Below are 26,477 nucleotides of genomic sequence, written 5' to 3'. Positions count from 1 at the left end.
CCGAAGAGGGCGCACTTGACATCAGCCAAACATGTTCTCATATATATAAAGGGAACAGTCGGTCATGGACTCTTGTACACCAAGAGTAAGGATATCTGATTGAGTGGATTTACTGATGTAGATTGGGCTAGAAGTTCAGTGGATCGGAAAAAGTACCTCTGGGTATTGTTTCAACATTGGATCGGGAATGACCTCCTGGTGCAGTAGGAAACAAAAATCTGTAGCTCTGAGCTCAGCTGAAGCAGAATATATGGCCACAAGCACAGCTTTGTGCGAAGCCATTTGGCTTAGAAAACTGCTTGTGAACCTATTTAGAAGAAAGATGGAGGCGACCAGGATCATGTGTGATAATCAGAGTTGCATCAAGCTCTCTGAGAATCCAATATTTCACGATTGGTCTAAGCACATTGATATTCGATGTCACTTTGTCAGAGACTATGTCCAACGAGGAGCTATACAATTGAGCTACACTCCTATAGGAGAACAGGGGGCAGACATCCTTACTAAGGCCCTTGGAAGAACAAAGTTTGATTATTTCAGGGAGAAGATGGGGATGATAAAGAATCCATTTCAGTAACAGAAAAGTAATAGAAATGGGTATGATGTTGCAGTGCAGTAGCAGTTAGCAATAGCACAATGCAGCATGATGAGAAGGGGTTAAAGTGCAGATGCAATGTTGAGAATAAGTACCAGCAACAACACGGATGCAGAGGGAGTTGTAGTGCAGATGCAGTGTTGGGAAGAAGGACTAGCAGTAGCACGGATGCGGAGGGAGTTGCAGTATAGATGTAGCAGTGGCAGTGATAGAGCCATGGGCAGCGATACAAGATGCAACAGTGCAGAGGATGTTGGGCGGGGAGGCCTAGCATCAGCACAGGTACTGGTGCCGTATAATCGGAGTGATGCTCAGTGTGGAGTATTACTGCAGCGCAATCCTCGCTAAGAGGGAGTGTTGATTTGCGGTAGCATCGGATGTGCTCTAGCCATGAAAATTGGTGGAGAGACTAAAGAGCATGAGATCTCCAAGACCCAAAAATCATTTTGGAAAATTCCATCCAGATGAAAAGTTATTAAAATAATTAATATTTTTAATGAGGTCCTAAGTCTAAACTTAGGAAAATAAAAATATTAATGGGTATTAATAAAGATAAGGATGAGATGCTTATAAGAGACGAAGATCAAGTCTATTTTAATCTTAGCCATTGATTAAGGATTTAATCTCAACTGTTGATTCATCAACAAGAATAGTATAAGGGAAGGCTTGAGGGTCAGTTGGAGATATACTGAGGGAGACAAGTGAGTTTGATTTCTGGAGCAGGGTTTGCTGAGAAATTCGAACTAGAGGTCTGGATTGTAGCAAGAGGTAGCGAGTACGGAACTGAGAGGCAGGGACAGTGTCAGAGGTGTTGATTTGCGGTAGCATCGGATGTGCTCTAGCCACGAAATTGGGTGGAGTGGTTGGGGCACTTGAGATCTCCAATACCCAAAAAGGGTTTGGGCAGATTCTAAACAGATCAGGAGATATTAAAATAATTAATATTTTTAATGGAGTCCCTAAGTCTAAACCTGGGGAAAATAAAATATTATTGTGTATTCATATGAATTTGTGTTAGAATGGTCCAAAAGACATGGATCAAGCCAGATCTAATCTTAGCCGTTGATTAGGGACTTAATCTCGGCCATTGATATGTCAACCAGAAAAGTATAAGAGGAGGCTTGAGGGTCACTTGGAGAATACCTAGAGTGATCAGTCATTCTATTCTCTAGAGCGGGGTTTGCCAAGAGAGATAGAATTAATGATCGGGAGAGCAGTTGAGGGGCATTGAATACAGAGGAATAAAGAAGGTAGAGATTGTGTCGGGAGAGCAGCGCAACAACCAAGGAGGGTGACGCAGAGCCAACAGGGGATCTCGCAGGGCCATGCAGAGGTAGCCAAGTGCTACGCAGAGCACCAGAGGGGCCAGCATAGCTGACAAAGAGGCTCCCAGAGTTTACGCAGGGCCTCTTGGGGCTGACGCAGGCCAAGAAAGGCTGACGCGGGGCCAACGTGAAACAAAGAGGGGTTGACGCAGTCTAGATTGGGCAGACGCTGGGGTTGCATGATCCGAATTGGATCCTTAAACACTCTTAAAGGTCCCTGAACTCTGTAAAACTCATACCGAAGTTTCAAAGTATTATGGATGTCGAAGCTTATCAAAAATTACCTCTGAACAATGGCAATTTGTGGTTAGCACGGAACAACGAGGACCCTCAGTCAAAGCGTGCAGATCGTTGGCCCATGGTGACCGTGCACTGGCACAAATTGACAAACGGGAGGTCAAATCCAAAAATAGAGGCAGTTTCTGATATGCGATTAGCGCTAATCGCGTATCGTAGGGCGTCCCCCTCAGTGAAGGAAAGACCCCAAGCGCTCGGTCACGAGGAAAAGCATAAACCGTACGGAAATCGTTGATTCCTTCAGAAGGCGGGTCCCGCGCTAAAACCGACAAGATATCGGAAGGGCTCCAAGTGGTAAGCGGGTTCGGTCGAGTCCCGTCCGATGCCATACACTGGGTGACACGTGTCCAACAGATGAGAGAAAAAGCCGCTCACATCGCGCGGGTAAAGGTCATACTACTTACCCGCGCGATATGGACGGACACCGTAGGATATGGAGGCTCCAAATCAACGACGAAGAAATGATCCGATGGATGACCGGATTCGACAGGGAAATAGGCGAAGTCATATGAGATTTGAGGTCCGGCATGACCGATGAGTTGGCAAAGGAATCAGTTTCGCGGGCAATCATGGAGCAACGGAAATAACGACCGTTCAAAGAGAACTGACACCCAGTTCGTGAGAAAACAAGTTGCCACCTCTCTGTGAAGCGTTACATACTGATGATGATGCAGAGCAGGGGAATTCAAGCGGACAGAGGTAGGAGATCCAGAGAGTTGGGAAGTCGAAATGAATAGTCAGGGAGTAGATTGGCTTTAAGCCATGAACAGACAAAGAGTAAGGGGAGCAGAGAAAGAGAAGCAGAAAACCGAAAGGCAAGAAAGAAGTGAATTGCAGAGAACAGAGAAGCCGAGCTGACCTGTAGAGCAAAGGCAACATCGAGCAGACAGAGACAGAGAGAGTCCGAGAGTCTGTGAACTCCAGAGAAGGCTTGAGAGGTTCAAGCAACTCCTCTGTGCATACCTGTCAAGTATTGAGTACCAAATTGGACTCATACCACTGAGACCGGTTGAGGTCAAGATTCAATAAGGGGAGTTTGTGTACTCTAGAGACTTGGGGAATCCAAGTACAATCCTACTGATCATCATCTGTTAAAGTGAGACTCAAATTGAGCTCCTTATTGTAAAAACTCTGCTTTAAGACACAATAGAAAGGCCACCACTGAAGGCTGGACCAGGAGACGTAGCCCAGGAGGATTGGGTGAAGTCCTTATTAAATTTGTTGTGTTTATGTGTTTGCTTACTATGTTCTTTTACTATTTCAGTGTCTGTGTATTTCACAATCTTATCAATCCGTTGCATAAAATAACATGGGCACACCCCAAAAGTTGAGTCTGTAGTACCATCATTATTTCTCTGAGGTCATTTACAGGTGATTTCAGATCAAATGGTATCAGAGCTCTAGGTTGTTAAGGTTAGACAATCTTGTGCTGGATTTTGTTGTTGAATGTTAACTAGATCAAAGCTTAAATTAGGAGAAGGAGAGTTGGTCGAAACTAACCTAGAAATTGGAAGAGTCTATCCTCAGAAGAAAATTTCAGAAGAAAGTCCCTTGGGACCAGACCACCAATCTATAGATAGTTTCTTGGCCATGAGGTCCATGGTAGAGGAAATGTATAGGGACTTTAGGAAACATAAAGATGAAGATTTATCAGGCTCCAAACAAGATAAAGGAGAAGAAGAGTCTCTCCTCCGTGGCCACTCGAAAGGCAAAAGGAAAGAAGAAAACTTTCTCACACCTTCTAATAGCCCTGAACATAAAAAGAAGACATCTTTGATTAAAATAGATGTTAAATTTGATTTACCAATATATGATGGAGAGTTGAATGCAGAGAAGCTGGATAATTAGATCAGACAAATTGATGTTTATTGTAGAGTGCAGAGTATCGACTCAGACAAGAGTAAGATTCAGCAGTGTTGAAAATATCGGTATCGGCAAAATATCGGCGAGGGTCCAGAAAATATCTTATCGGCAATATCGGCTAAAATATCGGCAAAATATCGGCAAATATCGGCAAGCATAAAAAATATTTTTTTCAGATTTTTAAATATAGCCGATATTTTCAAAATATCGCGATATTTTGCCGATATTTTCCGATATTTGCCGATATTTTGCCGATATTTTCCGATATTTTGAAAATATCGCGATATTTTCAAAACAGAAAATATCGCGATATTTTCTCGGCGATATATCGTTTTGCCGAAAATATCGCGATATTTTCGAATATCGCCGATATATCGCCGATATTATCAACAGTGAGATTCAGCTAGCCAGCCTACGCCTCGGAAGCATTGCCTTGGTATGGTGGGAAGGCAGGACACAAGCTGACATGAAGAAACATGGTAAGATTCTTTCTGTCTGGAGTGAATTTGTTTCTGCAATCAAAAAGCAGTTCTATCCACTAGCATACATGCAGCAAGCCATGATGAGTTGGCAAACTCTTCGCCAATTGAAAGGGCAAGGTGTACAAGGTTACACCCAAGAATTTAGGAAAATAGCTTTGATTCTAGGAATTTCTTTAGACTCACCTGAGACTTTGTTGAAGTACATAGTTGGTCTACACAGCTACATGAGACACACTATCCTCATGTTTAATCCCACTAGTATTGATGAGGTATCTGTTCAAGCTACGCATCTAGAAGCTAGAGGAAAGAATGGGAACCCAGAAGTTGGGGGATCATCCAAGCCCATTGCAAGCAAGAATAAGAAGAAAAGAAAACAGAAATGGAAAGAGAGGAAGGCCAACACTGCACACAAAAGAAAGCCTTCATGCACTCACTGTAAGAAGGATGGGCATGATGATGAGCACTGTTGGATTCTGCATCCGGAGCTGAGATCTAAGTAGTTCGAGGGCAAGAAGAAGACTATTGTAGCTATTCAGAAAGATTTGGGGTTGGACTGAGGAGATGAAACAACCATTGCAGCCACAGGTATAAAAGGTAAAAATTCTAAAGCATCTACTAGTAATTCTGCACAATCTACTAATAATGAAGAAATTGAGAGAAAAAGACATGAGCTTTTCCATATTCGAGTTATTTCCAAGCATCAAAAGATTGATACTTTGTTTGATAGTGGCTTACAAGTAAATTTAATTTTTGAAGCAATTGTAAAGAAGTTGGGATTACTGACTACACCTCACAAGAAACCATACCCATTTGGTTGGTTAAGTGATAAAGCACAACTACAAGTGACTAGACAATGTAAACTTAAGTTTTCTTTTGGGTCAGCATTTGTAGATGAGGTTGAGTTAGATATAGTTCCTTTGGATATATGTGGAATTGTTTTGGAAAGTCCCTACTTGTATGATAGAAAAGCTATTTTCTATAGAGCTGAGAACAAGTATCTCCTCGTTAAAGATGCAATCGAATATATTGTAAGAGCTCATAAGCTCAAGAATAATTACACTCTCATAAACTCAGGGCAGATGAAACGAATTGTAAATTCATGCAAACAATTTTTACTGATGGTTGTAAAGGAAAAGAAACCTGATAAAACCAATGTATTTGAGGGCTGTGATGCTAAACAACAAGTTGATTTAGAAAAAGTTGTTTCGGAATATGATATCTTGTTTCAAGAACCTAAAGGTCTGCCACCCAAAAAGGAAATAGTGCATGATATTAATTTGCAGCAAGATGCTCCATTGCCTAACATCGGAATGTACAGGTTGTCCGCTTTAGAGAATGCAGAAATCAAGAAGCAGGTGCAGGAGTTGCTCGAGAAGGGGTTCATCAAACCTAGCACATCACCATGTGGGTCTCTAATCGTTTTGGTGAAAAAGAAAGATGGCTCATGGAGAATGTGCATTGATTACCGAGCACTGAATAAAATAACGATAAAAAATCGTTATCCCCTTCCTCGCATAGATGATCTATTAGATCAGTTAAAGGAAGTTGTTTATTTTTCCAAGTTAGACTTGCATAGTGGATATCATCAGGTCAGAGTTGCAGAACAAGATGCATGGAAGACTGCTTTCAAGACAAAGCAGGGATTGTATGAGTGGCTGGTTATGCCTTTTGGCTTAACTAATGCTCCTACTACTTTCATGAGAATAATGAATGATGTACTTAGACCTTTTCTTGATGATTTTGTTATTGTATATCTGGATGACATTCTTATATTTAGCAAAATGTGGGAAGAACATTTAAAGCATGTTAAGCAGACACTAGATGTTTTGAAAAGAGAAAAACTTTATGTTAAACTCTCAAAATGTGAATTTGGCAAAACATCTTTGAATTATTTGGGACATATAGTAGGGGGTGGTGAATTGAAGATAGATCCCTCTAAGGTGGCAGTCATTGTAAACTGGCCTAAACCCAAATCTGCTACAAAAGTTAGAAGCTTCTTAGGAGCAGCACAGTATTGGAGAAAATTCATTTCTAACTTTTCCTTAATTGCAGCTCTCGTACACGCTTTAACAGGATTGAACAAGGTGTTTCAGTGGGGAGGCAAACAGTAGAAAGCCTTCGACACCTTGAAAGAAAAGATTAGTACAACACTAGTACTAGCACTGCTTGATCTTCAAAGACCATTTGAGATCCAAATGGATGCCAGTGAATATGCCATGGGAGCAGTGTTGATACAGCACGGTAAACCCATATGTTATCATTCTGAGACATTTAATTCTGCAGTAGTTAACTATCCCACATATGATAAAGAATTGTATGCATTAGTACAGAGTATGAAAAGGTGGAAACATAACTTAATGGGCAAAGAGACAGTTATACAAACTAATCATCAACCACTTCAATATCTACACTCCCAAACTAAGTTGCAATAATCAAGACACTATAGATGGATGGGTTTTCTACAACAGTTTCATTTAGTTATTAGATATAAAAATGGCATACACAATAAAGTTGCAGATATGTTATCCAGACCAATTATAAACGCATCTACTATACTTAAGCATAGTTCAGTATTGCATGAGAGCTACATCGAACAATATGCTCAAGATATAGATTTTAAAGATGTATATGCAACTTTAAGTCAAGGAAAACGAGTAGAAGAATTGGATTATCACATTAAAGACCAACTCTTGTATCATTGTGGGAAGCTATGCATTCCACAAATTGAAAGAGTAAAGATAATTCGAGAAGCACACATCTCTAATATCAAGTCACTTTGGGGTAAGTAAAACGTTGCACAGCCGCAAAGATTTTGTTATTGGCCAAAAATGAATGAGACAGTTTCTAGATATGTAAGAGGGTGTACCATGTGTGCTAAAAGCAAGCCCAACAATAGAAAATTAGGCTTGTACACTCCACTACCAGTTCCTTCTCATCCTTGGGAAAGTGTTTCGATGGACTTTGTTGGAGGACTGCCTAAATTAGGAAAGATCATGACTATTTATATGTTGTTGTGGATAGGTTTAGCAAAATGTGTATTTTGATACCTTGTAATAAATAGATTACAGCTGAACAAACTGCAAATTTGTTCTTTCAACATGTATGGGTTCATTTTGGATTACCCACTTCCATTGTATCTGATTGAGACACCCGATTTGTTGGGAAGTTTTGGTCGAGTCTATGGGAACTGATGGACACCAAACTGAAGAAAAGCACAACTTTTCATCCACAAACAGATGGCCAGACAGAGGTGGTCAACAGGACAATGATCCAGTTGCTCAGAGGCTATTGCAACAAGCATCCCAAACTTTGGGATGAACATTTGTGTTATGTGCAACATGCTTACAACCGAGCAAAACATTCTTCTACACGGAGATCTCCTTTTGAGACCTGTTTTGGTTTCACACCAAGGTCTCCCTTGGATTTTGTCTTTGGTAAAGACATAACAGTTGATGGACTCAGTGATGTGGACAAGGCAACCAAGTTCATTGAACAAATCCAAGAGATTCACCAGGCAGTACAGGAACAGTTGGAAAAGAGTCAAGCCAAATACAACGCAAGACATGACAAGCATTGGATGGAGCATAATTTCCAAGTTGGTGATCAAGTTTGGCTGTATATCAGTAAAGATAGAATGCAAGGTGAAGGTAAAAAGCTAAAGCCAATAAGGTATGGACCTTTCAAGATACTTGAGAAAATTGGTGAGAATGCTTTTCGCTTTGATTTACCAGCTTACATGCACATCTACTCGGTTGTTAATGCAGACAACTTGAGACTATTTGAACCTTCATTAATTGAATATCCCGAAGAGCAGAGTCAATTGCCTTCTATTGATGATTTGTTACCTGAATATCTCAATGAATTGCAGGAAGACACAGTTCTGGACAGGAAGGTGAGGACGACGCGCAGGGGAGATGTTGAGTATCTCAGGATTGGACTCAAGGGTTCAAAGCCAAGCAGTGCAAAATGGATAGAGATTGGACAAGTGAGACAGCTATACCCTCACTTAGTCGATGCTTGAAAACCAACTTTTGGTGGTCCAAAAGCTTTTTCAGTGGGAAGGCCGTGATCCGAATTGGATCCTTAAACACTCTTAAAGTTCCCTAAACTCTGTAAAACTCATACCGAAGTTTCAAAGTATTATGGATGTTGAAGCTTATCAGAAATTACCTCTGAACAATGGCAATTTGTGGTCAGTACAAAACAACGAGGACCCTTGGTCAAAGCGCGCAGACCGTTGGCCCATGGTGATCGCGCATTGGCACAAATTGACAAACGGGAGGTCAAATCCAAAAATAGAGGCAGTTTCTGATATGCGATTAGCGCTAAGGGTGTCCCCCTCAGTGAAGGAAAGCCCCCAAGCGCTCGGTCACGAGGAAAAGCGTAAAACTGTACAGAAATCGCCGATTCCGTCAGAAGGCGGGTCCTGCGCTAAAACCGACAGGATATCAGGAGGGCTCCAAGCAGTAAGTGGGTTCGGCCGAGCCCGCCCGATGCCATACATTGGGTGACACGCGTCTAGCAAATGAGAGAGAAAACCGTTCACATCGCATGGGTAAAGGTCATGCTACTTACTCGCGCGAGATGGACGGAGACCATAGGATCTGGAGGCTCCAGATCAATGACGGAGAAATGCTCCGATGGATGACTGGATTCGACGGGGAGATAGGTTGAGTCATATGAGATTTGAGGTCTGGCATGACCGATGAGTTAGCACAGGAATCAGTTTCGCGGGCAATCTTGGAGCAACGAAAATAACAACAGTTTAAAGAGAACTGACACTCAGTTCGTGAGAAAACAATTGGCCACCTCTCTGTGAAGCGTTACATAGTGATGATGATGCAGAGCAGGGGAATTCAAGCGGACATAGGTAGGAGATCCAGAGAGCTGGGAAGCGGAAACGAATAGTCAGGGAGCAGATCGACTTTAACCCACGAACAGACAAAGATTAAGGGGAGCAGAGAAAGAGAATCAGAAAGCCAAAAGGCAAGAAAGAAGTGAATTGCAGAGAACAGAGAAGCCGAGCTGACCCGTAGAGCAAAGGCAACATCGAGCAGAAAGAGACAGAGAGACTTCGAGAGTCTGTGAACTCCAAAGAAGGCTTGAGAGGTTCAAGCAACTCCTCTGTGTATACCTGTTAGGTATTGAGTACCAAATTGGACTCATACCACTAAGACCAGTTGAGGTCGAGATTCAATAAGGGGAGTCTGTGTACTCTAAAGACTTGGGGAATCCAAGTACAATCTTATTGATAATCATCTGTTAAAGTGAGACTCAAATTGATCTCCTTATTGTAAAAACTCTACTTTAAGACACAATAGAAAGACCACCATTGAAGGCTGGACTAGGAGACGTAGCCTAGGAGGATTAGGTGAACTCCTTATTAAATTTGTTGTGTTTATGTGTTTGCTTACTGTGTTCTCTTACTGTTTCAGTGTCTGTGTATTTCGCAATCTTATCGATCCATTACATAAAATAACATAGGCACACCCCAACACTTGAGTCTATAATACCTTCATTATTTCTCTGAGGTCATTTACGGGTGATTTCAGATCATTACAGGAGCAGTTTTGTGCTGAGGAGCTGTGGAAGGGTTTTTCGGGGTTTCAGCCAGGAGATTTCTCTCAAACTGTGAGGTATAGCTGCTAAGGAAATTCTCTATAGGGTAGGCTAGTTATGGCACCCAGATTGTACTCTGATATTGCTTAATAAGAAAACCCTCAGATAGCTGCACCAGTTTTCCCGCATTGGGTTTTTCTGGGGACATTGGTCCAAAAATAATGGTGTCATGTGGTGTGTTTGTTCTTGTTTCTTTTAGTTGTTGATCTGTAATATGTTGAGCGTGCACTGGTGTTTATTTTTAGTATTTACTTTGTAAATAACTTGTTAAGGAAAAATGAGCAAGTAGGTAGGAATAAATCAGGAAAAGTGCAGCCCCAAGAGTTAGCTCAATCGGTCAAATCAAGTGCCTCGCCAATGGGAGGTCACAGGGTCGAATCCCGAAAGCTCTTGGGGTTAGGTCAGTAAATAGGCCGAGGGGTGTTGATGCCTTCGGGTGCGTCCACTCAGTGATGAACAACCCTGGATGTAGCGGCTACCCATTGAACCAGAAGTGAAAGAAAAAAAAAATCAGGAAAAGTGCATGAAGGGTTTCTAAATTAAGTAAACTAGAAACTTCAACATGGTATCAGAGTGTGAATACAGATCATAGGAGGACTAAGAGACATCAGTCGAGCGAAGCAATAGCAGCAGAAAATAGCCATCCCGAGGTGACAGAAGCTGTTTCTAGCAGCGAAAAAGCCAAGGAAGTGTGACACAGAGCCAGCTAGAGCCACACAGAAGAAGTCGGGAACTGTGTAGAGCCTCAGAGAGGCCAGCGTTGTTGACGCAGAGGGCTAGAGGGCTAATGCAGGGCATCCCAGGGCTCACGCAGACCCATCTAGGGTGACGCAGAGCTAGCATGAGGCAGAGAAGGGCTGACGCAGTTCATAGAGAAGCAGTTGCTGGGGTCTAGAAGGCTGCAAGAATATTGTAGAGTAGAGCTGGTGAGGTACTGTAGTCGGAACAGTACTTGACAGAGCAGGGCCAGAGGAGTTGTTACCCAGGGTTTCTAGCCGAGGAACCTGGATCAGCAGTGCAGTTGCACAAGACGATCAGAGTAGGGGGCATCTCGACAAATAACAGAAGGATTTCCAGGAGGGAAATGAAGACTCAGAGGGAGTCCAAAAGAGAACTTCCAGACGGGGAGTAGAGACTCAGAGGAGTCGAACAGAGAAATTCCAGGAGGGAAGTAGAGGAGCGTCATGGCGCTACACAGGGTAAGAGACTAGGATAGACTAGACGGAGCATCGAACGTCGTAGTCTGGAAGGCCAGAATCTTATCAATGCTTGACAAGAATCGTGTCAAGAACTTCACCTTGAAGGTTATAGCTATCCCAGTCGACCCCAATGATAACAACAAGTATGAAGAGGCGATGGCGAAGGCCAAGTGCGTTATCCTTGACGGGGTCAAGGATCATGTGGTACCACATATAATCAAGAAGGAAACGACAGTTGAGATGTGGGAGGCTCTCAAGAACCTGTACCAACATACTTCAGTGCAGAGAAGAATGCTGCTCGAGAACCAGATGAGGTTGTATCAGATGAAGAAGGGTTAAACGATTGACTCCTTCCTCGGAGGACTGAATGAGATCCGAGATCAGTTAACTGCTATAGGAGCGACACTGGATCAGGAGCTTATGGTGAGGACAACCCTGAATGCTGTCTCAGAAGAGTGGGAAGTGTTTGTCCAGAGCATCTTGGGCAGAGGGACTCTCCTACCTTGGGACGAGATGTGGGCAACTCTTCGCCAGGAAGAGATCAGACGACAGTCAAAGACAGGTAGCAACAACAAAGGGATCAAGGTCAAGTAGGAGGAGGAGGATGTGGCCCTAGCATCTGAGGGAAAGAAGGAGAAGCAGAAGAAGAAAGATCTCTCCAAGATCAAGTGCTTCCACTGTGGGGAGATGGGTCATTATGCAACCCAGTGCCCAAGGAAGAAGAGTAAGGGAGAGTTTTTCGAGACTAAGGTAGTGCCAACACAGGCAAAGAAGGAAGCTTTGACAGACGATGACTGTGCCATGAGTGCACACGCGCCAATTGAGCGGAAGTTGGGAGACATCGAGCTGTAGTTAGGCAGACTATAGGCGATGAGGGGTAGGATCATCGAGGTACCCATCCTCTTGGATTAGACCTTGCTACAGGAGCCTCGACGAGGTGTAGCAGGACTGGCTGAGTGGGTAGAGACGGATGTAGATGGAGCGACAGAGAGAGCTACAATGTAGGAGTCCCGAGACAGCGCAAGGCTAGCAGGCTGCAGCAGTGCGAGAGGCATAGGAGTGTTGCACCAGTGCAAGATGGCAAAGAGAGGTGTGCAACGATGCGAGATGCAGGGGGTTGTTGCAGCAGCGTAGAGGTTAGAGAGGGAGCACTTGACAGCGACAGAGGGAGCTTCAACATCAGTGGGTGTTTCTAGCCCAACAGGGAGGTCAGATTGGGAGATCAGTTACTTCTTAGTAACTGAGTTGCAGTGCAGCAGTGGGCTGCACGATGTAGCTTGATGAGAGGAGGTGCAGTGCGGATGCAGTGGTGGGAGAAAGGATCAGCAACAACACAGATGTAGAGGGAGCTGTCGTACAGATGCAGCAGCGGCAGTGGTAGAACCATGGGCAGCAGTACAGGAGGCAACAATGTAGAGGATGTTGGGCAGAAAGGCCTAGCATCAACACAGGTACCAATGCCGGATAATCAGAGTAATACTCAGTGAGGAGTATTGCTAGAGCACGGATGATCAGAGTAATACTCAGTAAGGAGTATTGCTAGAGCACAGTCCTCGCTAAGAGGAAGTGTTGATTTGGGGTAGCATCAGATGTGCTCTAGCCACGAAATTTGGTGGAGAGGTTGGGGCACATGAGATCTCCAATACCTAGAAAGGGTTTGGGCAAATTCTAACAGATCATGAGATATTAAAACAATTAATATTTTTAATGGAGTCTCTAAGTCTAAACTTAGGGAAAATAAAATACTAATGTGTATTAATATGAATCTGTGTTATAATGGTCCAAAAGACATGGATCTAGCCAGATCTAATCTTAGCCGTTAATTAGGGACTTAATCTCAGCTGTTGAGATGTCAACAGGAAAAGTATAAGAGGAGGCTTGAGGGTCACTTGAAGAACACACCAGATGATCAGTCATTCTATTCTCTAGAGCGGGTTTTGCTAAGAAAGATAGAATCAGTGATCGGGTGAGCAACTGAGGGGCATTGAGTACAGAGGAACAGAGAAGGTAGAGATTGTGCCGGGAGAGCAGCGCAACATCCAAGGAGGGTGACGCAGAGGTAGCAGGGGCTCACGCAGGGCCACGCAGAGGCAGCCAAGTGTTGCACAGAGCACCACAGGGGCCAGCGTAGCTGACGCAGAGGCTCCCAGAGCTAACACAGGGCCTCCTGGGGCTGACGCAGGCCAAGAAAGGCTGACGTAGGGCCAACGTGAGACAGAGAGGGGCCAACGTGAGACAGAGAGGGGCTGACGTAGTCCAGATTAGGCAGACGCTGGGGTTGCAGTCGCAGTTTTGTGCTGAGGAGCTGCCGGAAGGGTTTTCTGGGGTTTCAGCCGAGAGATTTCTCTCAAATTGTGAGTTATAACTGTTAAGGAAATTCTCTATTGTGTAGGCCAGTTAGGACACCTAGATTGTACTCTGATATTGCTTAATAAGAAAATCCTCAGATAGCTGCACCAATTTTCTCGCATTGGGTTTTTCTAGGGACGTTGGTCCAAAAATAATGGTGTCATGTGGTGTGTTTGTTCTTGTTTCTTTTAGTTGCTGATCTGTAATATGTTGAGCATGCATTGGTGTTTATTTTCAGTATTTACTTTGTAAATGACTTGTTAAAGAAAAATTAACAAGTAGGTAGGAATAAATGATGAAAAGTGCATGAAGGGTTTCTAAATTAAGTAAACTTAGAAATTTCAACAAGAGGATCAACACATGGGTCAGAAAGGCAGAAGCGCAGCCACTCAGGGAGACGCAGCGGCAAAAGCCCTGCATAGTCACTGGAGGGCCTGCGTGGGTGACGCAAAGAGGCTCAGTGTTGACACAGTGAGGCAAAATGTTGACGCAGAGGGTCTAGAAGCTACGCAGAGGCTAGCTGGTCTGTTGCTGAGCCTGGGAGATGTGCCAGAGAATTTATCTCAGTCGGGTGAGCCAGTTTGGCACCCAGTGTATTCAAAAAAGTTGTTTAATAATAAAATCCTCCTCTGCTGCAACAGTTTTCCTGCAATGGGTTTTTCCGAGGACAATTGTCCAAAAAAATATGTGTTGATGTGTTTGATTCTTGTGCATGTTTTTGTTTCTGTATTATGGTGTGATATCTGCCACATAATTTATTTTAATATTTACTGAAGGGTTTTTGTAAATAATTTATTGGAAAATAAGTAGGTAAAATAAATTAGTTGTTGCAGTGATAGAATTTTCACACAAGTCAAACACATTTGACTTTCCTAAAGAGTTTTTTATTTACTGAGTGAGTTGGTTCCCTAGATGAGTTTAATTATTTAAATTAAATGTATTTCCCTATGTTTCTTATTATTGTATATAAGTGATGAGAATGAGGAATATTGTAATCAAATCTACTTCTAAGAAGACATTTCGAGAATGTTTATAAGAGTTAGAGAGATCATAGGGTTAGTTAGATCTCTTGAGAGAAGTGAGGATCTAGAGGATCTAGAAATAGGGATTTGTTGAGTAATTAGTGGATCCGAACCAAATTATGGTTTCAGAATCCCATTGTGTAAATATGTAGGCTTAGAGGTAAAGAAAATAGGTATGAAAGTGTGAGAGTAATGTTAGGAGGATTAGCAAAGTACGACCAGAAGTCCCAATTCAATGTAAAGTAGGCCAAGATGGGCTTATATAAATTACGTGTGTATATATTCATTAAAAAGAGCACACTATGTCGAGTGATTGAGCAGTTTTAAACCCTTTGTTCACTATTTGCAAATAATCTCTGTTCATGTGAATTGATCCTTGTAATCATAATTAATTGAGAGTGATGTAGGTTGGACGAAATTAAGCCAGGAGGGATTGTAAGTAGGAAGAAGTATACACAAGAGTTTCAAGACTGTTGATTAAGTTGGGGAGGGAGAGGGATTTGAAGATAGTGCCTTAAAGGTGACTATATTGTTAGAATGAGAGGTGCAGTGGTAAGCATGGAGATCCAGAGATTGTGAAGGATTAAAGCAGGAGCATGAGGTTGGTGAAGAGATGTTGTAGAGGTGTTAGTATGAATATCAAAATCCTGTGTTGAAACCTGCGAGCAATGACCATTATTTTAAAATAAAGGGCTGAGACAAAGTATAAAGGCCAAGACTTAGTTTTATTCAGGCCTGTGGCAGTCCATCACATAATTGAATTGGAAGAGTGAATTTTGCTGGCATCAAAGTGGTATCAGAGCTAGAATGCTCTTTGAAACTCGGAATAGAGAGGTTGAAGTTCTTGGAGAAGTGAAGAAAGGAAAGCAAGCAAAGAACCTGTAAAATCTAAAATAGAAGATTTGCAAATGAAAGATAACTTCAGCCAGAAATGTAGAGTTAGAAAGCTCTTTAGTGTAAAGATCGGAGGATAAAAAGCTCTTTGGGAGAAACAAAATTTGCAAGACATCAGGTTTGGATGAGGTAAATTGTTTTGCATTTTTTATTGAAGTAGAGGACAGACGATTGCAGGATTAAACTCTGAAGGAGGTAAGTGTAAGAACACTAATTTTCTTTGAGGTGCAGAGTAAGTTTAATTTTACTCTTTGGATTGGAGGATATTTATTTTGGAAGGATAGAATTTGAATAGGAATTTGAATTTTCCTATGAAGTTGATTCTGGAAGGATTTTGTAGAGAGAGGTTGCAAGTTGAAATGCTTATAAATAGGAGAATATGTACAAAGGAGTGCATGAAGAATGGATAGATATTTTGTATAGAGACAGTTTAATTTTTCTCTTTGGATTGGAGGATTTTTATTTTGGGAGGATAGAATTTGAATTTTCCTGTGAAGTTGATTCTGGAAGGAATTTGCAGAGAGAGGTTGCAGGTTGAAATGCTTTTAAATAGGAGAATATGTACAAAGGAGTGCATGAAGAAAGGACAGATGCTGTATGGAGATTTTCGAAAGACAAAGTTGGGGCAGAAAAAGTCTTTATTTTCAGAACAGAGATCTTTATAAGAAGTTGATTGATGGGATAGTCAAGTGATTGCAATCATTGTGTGCTGATTGCTGATATATGTTGTTTTTGTTGTGAAAATTCTGGTTTAGATTGTGTTGCTGTTTATGAAAATAGGGCAGTGGTAACTTGATAAGGACTGTAAATTGCTGAGTTGTAGAGGTGATTTGAAATTTGTTTGGTGTAATGAAATGTCAGAAAAAATGGCCAATTTATTGCATATTGATATAATTCTGGAAGAAAACACAAATTTTAGTTCTCAGAATTTTAAATCATGGAAAGACGATGCATTTATTTGGATATAGATGTTAGGACAGACTTATATTGGGAAAAGAAGTACGGAGTCAGATCGATGTTGATGCCCAAGCAGTGTATGATGCAAATAATCGACATATATTATGATGCTTTGAATTCATTTGCTGGAATTCATATATTGATTTAATTTGGATGTATCTTTGATCATTTAATTTTAACTCCTAGAACTTGACTTATCTAGCATTAGATTAGTTGAGCCTTATTTATTTTCATAGGGTCCACACTTGCCCCCAAGGCCACACCAAGTGGAGTTAAAGATTTTCTCCACGATAATCTTGGGTGTGGATTGAGGCGGCATCAAGGCCAAAGGTAAAATGCTCCCAATTTTTTTTTGAAGATTACAACCAAGACTTTGCAAGCATGCTAGAGCAGATGGAAGTGTGGGTAACATCAAATATAGAAAAATGCAGATCCAAAGGGGAGAAGGCAGCTCAAGACCTTGAAGAAGGGAATGAAATGACAATTAAAGGGCAAGAGTCAAAGGATGAAACAAGCCCTAAGACAGCCCTTGAAACATCATTAGAACCATCACATGAGGCTGCAAAAATTGAAGAGGAACAAGGAACAACGAGGAACTCTGACCAGCAGAGGAAAGGAGATCGAAGGGGCTATGGTTGGCAAGGTGACATAGGAGGTGCCCATTAAGTCACATGATCTTGAGGAGCATCTAGCTCAGATCTACACCATGGAGATTATAAGCTTCCACTTTTGGAGAGCTCTCTCAAAGCTCAAGAGATAAGAGATAGTTAAGACGAGTGAGCATTCATCTTTGGGACCAATCGTTGATGAAGTACAGGTGGGTACCAAAACATCTAGCGTGGGTCCAAGGCGGCTAGATGAGTGGCACTAGAGGAAAATTGGGCACATAGAGAAGCATGAGTTAGATGAGAATGAGCTATCTGTGGGGGCGGGGGATGGGGGGTGGGGCAGTTGGAGGCTCATGTTGAGCCCATGATGGAGGAGGATGAGAAACCATCATTTGGGCCAACCCAGTGTTGCAGGAAGCGCCCCCCCCGGATCCTAGGCCGGAATCGCGTCCCGTACGGAAGCGTTCCGGAAGCGCCAAAGGAAGCGTGATTCCGTTTTTCCCGAAGCGCGATTCCGCATTTTTTGAGCGATTCCTGGTTTTTGAGAAGCAAAATCATTACCTACAGCTTCATCTAATATTTGCTAGGCATTTCATTGTCAGAAATAAACGGTTGAACGCCGCGTAGAGTCCCTCGAGGCAAGTTACAATATGATTATTTGAAATGCTTACCTAACACGTTATCCAGAAACGAACGAGAGAGGTTGAGCCCCGTCTCAGCGATGAGATCATTCACAGAAAAAAATAATTAAAATCCCAACACTTGCGTCGAAAGTCACTCTGCTTTCATTCGTAACAATGACGAGTGATGATAGGAGAGGAGGCCATAAGAAAGAGCGGCATAACAGGTTAACGGTTGTTTTAAATTGAAAAATACAGCAGTGTGCTAATTTCGTCGTTACCTACGTATAGAATAAGATATCAGTTTATTAAATCAATTGAATATATACTTGCAACTTGCGAGGAATGGCGTAAAATAAATATAATGTACTTCGGGCTCCATTTGATATTAAAAGTAAATACGTGCTGTTAGTAAGTGATATGATATTTAGGTTTTGGTCAAATTTATATTATTAATTTAGGTTTTGTTCAAATTTATATTATTAATTTTGCCTGGTTTTGAAGGGAAAAAATTTGTAAATTTGTTATAATATTAAAAATAAAAAATTATTATTTTTAGATAATATTTTAAATTATTTAAATTAAAATTAATCAAATAAATTCTTATTATATAATCATTATCAATATATATCCATCAGTATCATACTCCGAAATACATATTATGAGCTAATGCAATCTGTAACATGACATAATAAAGTCTGTATTATGGAATTACAGTTACAAGTTACATATTATTATTTAAAAATAAAAAATCATCCCAACATATTACCTTAAAGTATGAAAGAAAATAGAAACTGAGAATTCAATGACTATGACACTATTTAATGAAAAATAATTAATAGATGCGTGAACCTTTGTGTGACTATGAATTCCTTCTAGAAGCCCAGCCAGAAATCTTTGAATAAACTATAGTTTATTCCACAGTATCTTCATAATATTAAAAAGTGCCAAAGAGCAAGGAAATCAAGAAGTGCCAAAGAGCAAAAGACAGGGCCAGGGGATTCTGATGCTTACTGCATTTACGTTGGTCGGTTTTCATGATGTATGTTTGTAATAGCTAGAATATAGATGATTGTTGTACATACTAGTAACTACAATGGAATCATGGATGCCATATCTATCTTGATTTATGCAAAAATATGCATGTTTTCATGTCTTCTACAATTAATTTGGTATTTGGGATGTTTGTTTTGAGTATAAATGCAAAAAAATATAAAAATATATATATATATAGCAGACGCTTCCGCGGACGCTTCGCTTCCTAGATTTTTGGAAAATGACGCTTCCGCGCTCCGCGCTTCCGCTTCGCGCTTCCGCTTCGCTCCCGCTTCGTGCAACATTGGGCCAACCATTGATGAGGGGCATCAGAGAGAGCATATGTTGGGGGCTTCAACATAATGCACTTCAAAGGCACGCAGACGAGGCTTACAACATTATTAACCCACCTCTATGCATTGGACAAAGAGAGACAAAGTTACCTGGACAAATCATATGGGATGATCAGGTCAACAGGTTAGAGCAACGTGAGCTGAGTATGGCACAACATCAACATGGAGGGTTTGTTCCGTACACAAGAGTTTTTGCATTTGATCCCTCCTTTGGGATTGGATGGAGGGAGGTCTTGAGTTGGTACCTGGTGGAGTGGGCTACACTTGTGGAGATAGTCGTAGTCCAAGGAATAGCCTGGCAGGAGCCTTCAGACATCCAGAGAGTTGGAAGACTAGGTTGCCATTGGGTTCTAGGTGGGGCTCTCCATCATTTACTAGGCATATAGGAGGACTGTGGCAAAGATAGGATGATTGACCCAGTGACCAAGCACTCACATTCTTTCACATTCCCATCAGAGTATTGGTCGACGATAGTGGTGAGTTGGGTTGACAGAGAAGTGTGCCAACTTCAGGAGATGACTTGGTACATCATTCATGTATGGGGTTGCAGGGTGGTCAACATGCCGTATTGGGAGTTATTCAGATGCATTGGTATGCCACCGGGCGAGGCATTATATGGAGATGATGCTCTCCCATCGATATATTGGGCACAAGAGCCACCGAGGATCGACACAATAGTGATATCCCCCTTAGCAGGGCACGAGAGATTCATCTGAGACAGCTAGACGGAGCACAGTACATGAGGAGGAAAACTTCCCAACTGAGGCTTATGGTAAGGGTGAGAGTTGACTGCAGAGATAGCGTATGTTCTACCCCTGAGTTCATGCTTAGGAAGGTATATGATACACTTCTAGTTGGACATTCTGAGGCATTATGTGAGCAAGCAGTACAACGGATGAGGCTCTAGGTAATATTAGGGATTCAAGAATGATAACAAGAGATAGGATAGTAGATCTCACTTGTGGCGTATGGCAGGCGTAGGGCAGTTTAGCATGCACTATATTGATTCATGATATATGGCATCTAAATATTGATTGCACACATGGATTAGAGACGAGGCACAGATGGATTCCGAGATTTGTTAGAACCATGCCACAATAAATGTGACTTTGGGATCTAGGAATTCAGTTGGTTGATAGATCACCCTATTTCGTGATGAGTGAAATCATGGTAGAGGGTGATCTAGTCCATTCTTGGGTCAACACATGGGAAGTCACTGAGGCCTTCACCATGTGGTGAGGCAAATTACCCTTGTTGTTGCTAAGAATTGAGGCTAACCATGGAGTGGTAGGCTCTGGTATTGTTGAGTTGCCCATGCAGGTTGGGCAAGGCTTCGGTCATTACCGATATAGTGGCCGAGAGTTATAGAATAGGAGTATCCAATATGAGCATGGTGGGCAGTTAGTTGTGATCAGAGTTGTGCAACGTCAACATGGTGGTATCCTCTTGAGATTAGCAAGGGACTCCAACATTACAAGGCTTGGCAGTTCATCTACCCTTAGGGATGAGTTGGTCTCTACAGGGGGAGGTCATGCAAATATTCCATTGGATTTCAGTTGTATGGACAATATTTCGCCCCCTAGTGATTTGTGACGACTCGGGGTACTACACTAGTATGGCAGGATGATTAGCTATAGAAGACATGGAGAGCTCATGCAGAGGAGGGTTCTTCTCCACCTGGGTTGGATTGCATCTTTAGGAGTTTACCCTTGTAGGACATGAGATTGGTTTCTCAGTAGAGCAACTTCTTGAAGAGTTGAACAAGATTCTACATCATTAGGGTACTCTACTTACGGGCGATAGGCGGAGTGCTCCTGGTAACTATGACTTGTTGGACAACAAGTGAAGCGAGGGATGCTTGACATCAATTAGGATGGATTGGGACCTCGATATCAAGGGATTTATTCATTTTGAGGTGGCACAACAAAGTGGGGTGGTTCAGTGACACATTTGGGACCCTGGTATTATTTGTAGTGATAGTTTGGGTCAGAAGATAGAGAAAGTGCCTGTTCGAGCATTGCTTGAGGACAAGCAATTTTTAGTTTTGTGAGTGCAGAAACTACTAAGGAGTTTGCCTAATTTTGATAATATTAATTAAAGGAGGGCAAATATTATTTTATTATGAAAAGGCAGCAAAATATTATTTTGTTAGGAACAGGCAGCATAATATTATTTTTTTTTATGAAAAAGCGGCATAATATTATTTTTTTAAAAATGACAGCAAAAGTCACTTAGTGGAAAATGGCCCCCACCAATAAAATAATATTAAAATGGAGTCTAGAAGCATGGGGAGAAATTATAAAAGGAGAATGGACTCATTTGCTCATGATGCTATCCTATCTGACCATTTTCTCATTGTCATTGAAGAGAAACTCAAGCAAGTTTCAGATTGAGGATTTCAAGTGAAATTTTCACCGTAGTTTTGGTGGATTTCATTGCCACCCTAGCTAGTCTCTCCAATTTCGGTGGATGAATGTGCTTCCCTAATTGGATCATTTCCAGTATTTTTGTGAAGAATCTCATTTGAGTTGATTGCAGGCACCCTTTGGCATTTGCTGTCTTTGCAGGAGGGCGAAATTCCATCTTATTCCCATAGGGATGAGTTTTCTCAAGCAAAGGGACTGAGAATTCTGAAGAATTTTGAGGTTGAAGTTCCAGTCAAAGAGCGATGTATTCCTGTCATTTCCAGAGACCAAACCACTCTCTGATATCTAGTTCGATTTCCACTTATTCACTGCTGAGCATGATTACTCTTGCTGAAGTTATATTGTTATCAGTCAAAGGCAGAGAGCTCTAGCAGAATGAAGGGGCCAAAATATCAGTCATAGAGGGCTGCATAATCCTTGCTAGGAGGGTCGGGTTGTATGTTGGAAAGAGCAGGGATTCCTTCCTACATTGCTGGCTGGATAATCACTAAGATAAGGACTGTATTTTGTTCATTTGACCAGATTTGTTCTTGGGGACGAGTTGGTTGTGAGAAAGGGTCAAATACCCATCTGTGGCTGGTCTGATTCTTTGTATTTCTCTTGCTGAAGCTGATTGTGTGTTATAACCATCCTGGACTGCTTCTAAATCAGGTTCCATTACTAGTTGAAGTCTGCACTATTATTTATTAATCTAATGACATGACTGTGGCTCTTTAGAAAGAAACCATTTTGTGATTTCTGAAGCAATATATCATTAGACAACAAGTTTATTTATGGCTATATATAAAGTATATCAGTTGTCTTTTCATTTGCTGGGCTGAAAGTAGTTATTGTGGTGTTGATCCAAGTAATCTCATAATTGTCCATCTGAGATTGATTCCAAACCAAGGAATTTCACCTGCAGCAGAATGTTCACTATGTGTTTGACAAAATATCCCACTGAGAAAATTGATTGAAACTCAGAAATTTCAGTGGTAAATTTGTGGTATTCCCTAGTGGGGACATTATAGTGGGTAATTACCAGGTCATCAGCACCAATAATTATAGAAGTCTGTCCCTCTTATCAGTTGGAGCGAATTCAAGGTGTTACTCTCCATTTGGCTTTGTAAATATTGAAGTTCTTTCCAATAAATTAAGATTTTTGCCTCATAAGTTTTGCTGGAGTTATTTATTAGAATTTGTCCCTGAAATGTTTGATAAAAGTTGTGAACCAATTGTTGAAAGAATTTTCCAGATTTTATATGCCAAGCGTTGTAGAAAAGTGCCTAAGAAGTTTCAAAAAATTTCAGAAATATTTGCTTGAAGTTGTTTGAAAAAATTAGTCATTTGCTTGAAATTTAGCTTGGGAATATTTGTTGAAATTTGATGACTAAAAAAAGTTTCCAACAATTCCAACCTGGTTTTAAATTCACCTTATCACTCCCATTCAGTTAAATGCCCTTTTCCATAATCATACATTCAACATATAGAATTTTGGAAATGAAATTTTCAGATTAAAACACATGGGACTGTCAACACATGTTGAAAATAAATATGGACATAACCAGACCAGCGACACACATAAAAATACATAGATTTTTGGTCAACTTAGACCTAAGCAAAACCCCTTCAATCTTCTCCGAGGAAAACCTGTTAGAGAGCTCTTCAAATTTATTTATCTTTCAAGTTCAGGAAAAATACATTTGCAGACAAAACAAAACAGCAAAATACAACTTATCTCTTCAGCCCAAAACTCCTTGAAAACTGTGGCCACTTTCCTCGAGTTCCGTGCCCACTTGAAGCTGAAAATATGTGCTGTATGGATACGATTGTACAGACTATCCTGTACGAACTGTACGGATTTCCATACTGTTGTATGGAATTTTTTTTTCAAATTTTTTTCAAAAACCTCTTTTGAACGACGTGCAGCTCACAGCATTCAACGCTGTTCGTACTGTACCTTCTGCTGTCTTCTAAACCTTTTGCCCAGAAATCACTCCTTCAGCCTGCTGCAACAAATTTCTCCTTCAAAACTTTTTTCCAGCTCTCAGCCTCCTTTCTCCAATCTGCTCATGTAGAATGAATACAGTCTCTCTTTTCTTTTTCCCCTTTTGTTTCCCTAAATGACTTTTGGGCAACCCTAAGATCTAATGGCTCAGATTAATTTAGATTAAGGGATGAGAATAAATGTGCATTTAATTCTCACTTTCTATTTTTTAACTCACCCATTAAATAAAGTACCCACATTGTACTATATGTTTAAAGTCACTTTTCACTTTATAATTTAACATTGAGTTTACCACTTATAAAGTCAGTTTCACTTTATAAAGTCACACTTAGGAAAATAATTATTTTGGATACTTTTCTGTAGGTAGAGACTAACCTATGGGAAACCACTTGTCCAAGATACATTAAAAATCAACAATATTACAGAGAGTTGCCACCAAGAAGGAAAACTGGTGAGCAAGGAACATCTACAAGTTGATGAACACTGAATATCTAACCATTGACATTGATCCACAAAAGGAGTTGGAAATCAATGGATGCTTGCTAGTCCATTTTTTTGCCAATTTTGGATCATAGGTAAATATTCTACTCAGAATGCCTTGGATTAATATGGGAGGGAGGACCTGAATGGATAAAGTCTAGGAATTATATACTGTTTGTAGATCAAGACTTTGTTGAACCTATTGGAGCAATGCAATGGACCAATGAAAAATTCACAACGATACCAACTAGTGCAAAGTTTGAAGTTACTAACTTGGACCAAGGAAAAATTCACAACAATACCAACCAGTGCAAAGTTTGAAGTTATTTACTTGGACAATGGGGGTTTAGGCTTTATGGCTTTGGTTGACAGGCCATGGGGCCAACAAATGAAGGCTAAAATAACCTTAGAGAATGAGTCCTCGTGCCTTTAGACCTTGCCTTTTAAAAAACATGGTCTGAACTAGTAGAGGAATCTTGGGAGGAGACATAATAATAAAATCTGTTATAATTCACGAGACTGAGGCTGATATAGATTTTTTTATCATATGCCAATGGTGAGTCAGACTTGAGGGTCTGAACTTGTAGAGGAATCTTGGGTAGAGACATAATAATAAAATCTGTTATAATTCACGAGACTGAGGCTGATATAGATTTTTTTATCATATGCCAATGGTGAGTCAGACTTGAGAAGTCTTCTAGTTGTTGAACAAATTCTGATGTTGGTCTATATGATTGGAAGATAAAAAATTTGAGTCTAGAGAAAGAGAATGGTGGCACATTGAAGTAATACTTAAGGACACATTAATTATTTTTCTGCAATCAAATTCATACCCTTGGTTATGGAAAGAAAAATTCAACAGTGTTCGAGTCTGCTCTTTGAAGAAAAGGAACCAACATGCATACATGTACTCATTTGGAAGCGAGACAGACTGTGTTGGTGCTATAAACAATTTCATTAAGATGTTGATTCAAAGCCTTGAAGGAGATTGCGGCAATGTCTTTCGGGGACAACTTTTTTAAATTTATTACATTTGGGTGATAACATAACCAATCATGCTTCCTAGTTTGCTTTGGTTTATCAAAGCATTTTCTGCATGCTAAGTCGAGAGTATGAAATTTTAGGGGTTACCTTTTTGGAAGAGTTCATCAAACTGCAAGGAGATCATTAAGCTTTTGGTTGTTAAGCTTTGAATTGTATTAATTACTATATTATTAGCGTTGTCAAGTTTTTGTTTTCTTTAAGGTTCCAGCAAGGTTAACTATTTGGATTAGGAGTTATTAGTTACATCAATTCTAAGCTAATTCTCTTCTCTTGGTATCTATAGCACTATACCATGGCACTTCTCCTAGAGGAACCCAATATTTGTAGAGGATGAAAAACTACCAAATGACGTATTAAAGCTCAGGACCTATTGCTTGTGTAATTTTTCTCTATGGTTTAGGTGAGTTGTATATTATTCTATGTGCACCTTTTAATTGTATTCATGCCTTCTCTTTGTGTTCAGTTATGAGCTTGGGTGAGAAGGCTACTGCTGAGGATGAGAAACTGGTGAGGGGTCTTTTTGAAGCAGTTGGCAAGATATGGACAGCGAAGGAAAAGCTTCTTGATGCCGTCACTGGCCTCAGGTATATCACAATGCAAGGTGGTCGTTCCTGTTTTATATTCAGACATAAAGCTATGGAGGTTTGGTCTACATTGTCTACAAATCATCTCTTAGTATGTGTTATATTTGTGGACATGTATATGAAAGACATTATCTTCAGCGTTCTTGTAGCGCCTTATAATATGAGGCAAAGTGTATTTGTCTATATTGACACAGGATGAACTCCAGCATTCTCTATAACTGATTTCGGACTATGTTTATCATATTGCTGTTGTGTTTATGATATATTGAGTCCAGAGTTGTAATATGGCCATGTCAAATTTTTATCTTGTTAGAAAACCACTGTCACTAATTTTGTAAGGTTAAATGAAATACATCAATATTATGATGTATTCTGTTCACCGTTTTACTAGTTTGAAGTTCCTGTCATGCATGCTTTTTTTCCAAGTCTTATAATAATGAATAAAGTATTGAGCTTTTGTACATTGAATATCATCGGGTTAGTCTTTGTTTCTACTTGCAGCGGGAGTGGGCCAGCATATATATATCTTGCCATAGAGGCATTGGCTGATGGAGGTGTTGCAGCTGGGCTTCCACGGGAACTTGCATCATCACTGGCTTCCCAGACAGTAAGTGCAATAAACCTACTTCATGGGGAGGTTCAGTGTCTTTTCTTAGTATCCTATAATAGACACTTCTGGTAGTTTGGTTGATTTTTTATAGTCCCAGTTGCTTCATGTCTCCTAGTATTTTTGCTTTA

At 40.8% G+C, this 26,477-nt stretch overlaps 1 protein-coding gene across 2 annotated transcripts in view; it reads left to right on the top strand.

The window, feature by feature from the left end:
• Positions 1-26,477, top strand: part of P5CR (pyrroline-5- carboxylate (P5C) reductase) — a 232,997-nt gene that overhangs the window by 147,446 nt on the left and 59,074 nt on the right. For both annotated transcript variants that reach the window (XM_089411683.1, XM_089411684.1), the window contains exons 6-7: positions 25,619-25,739; positions 26,241-26,346. In XM_089411683.1, coding sequence (XP_089267809.1) covers positions 25,619-25,739; positions 26,241-26,346 — 227 coding nt within the window. The remainder of the gene's footprint in view (positions 1-25,618; positions 25,740-26,240; positions 26,347-26,477) is intronic.

The sequence above is a fragment of the Pinus tabuliformis genome, chromosome 3_1 (assembly GCF_031772625.1).
Source record: "Pinus tabuliformis cultivar Carrire ecotype Pingquan chromosome 3_1, CPIR1, whole genome shotgun sequence".
Taxonomy (NCBI): Eukaryota; Viridiplantae; Streptophyta; class Pinopsida; order Pinales; family Pinaceae; genus Pinus; species Pinus tabuliformis.
Note: the sequence above shows the minus strand (reverse complement) of the source record. Positions and strands in the feature narration are given on the sequence as shown.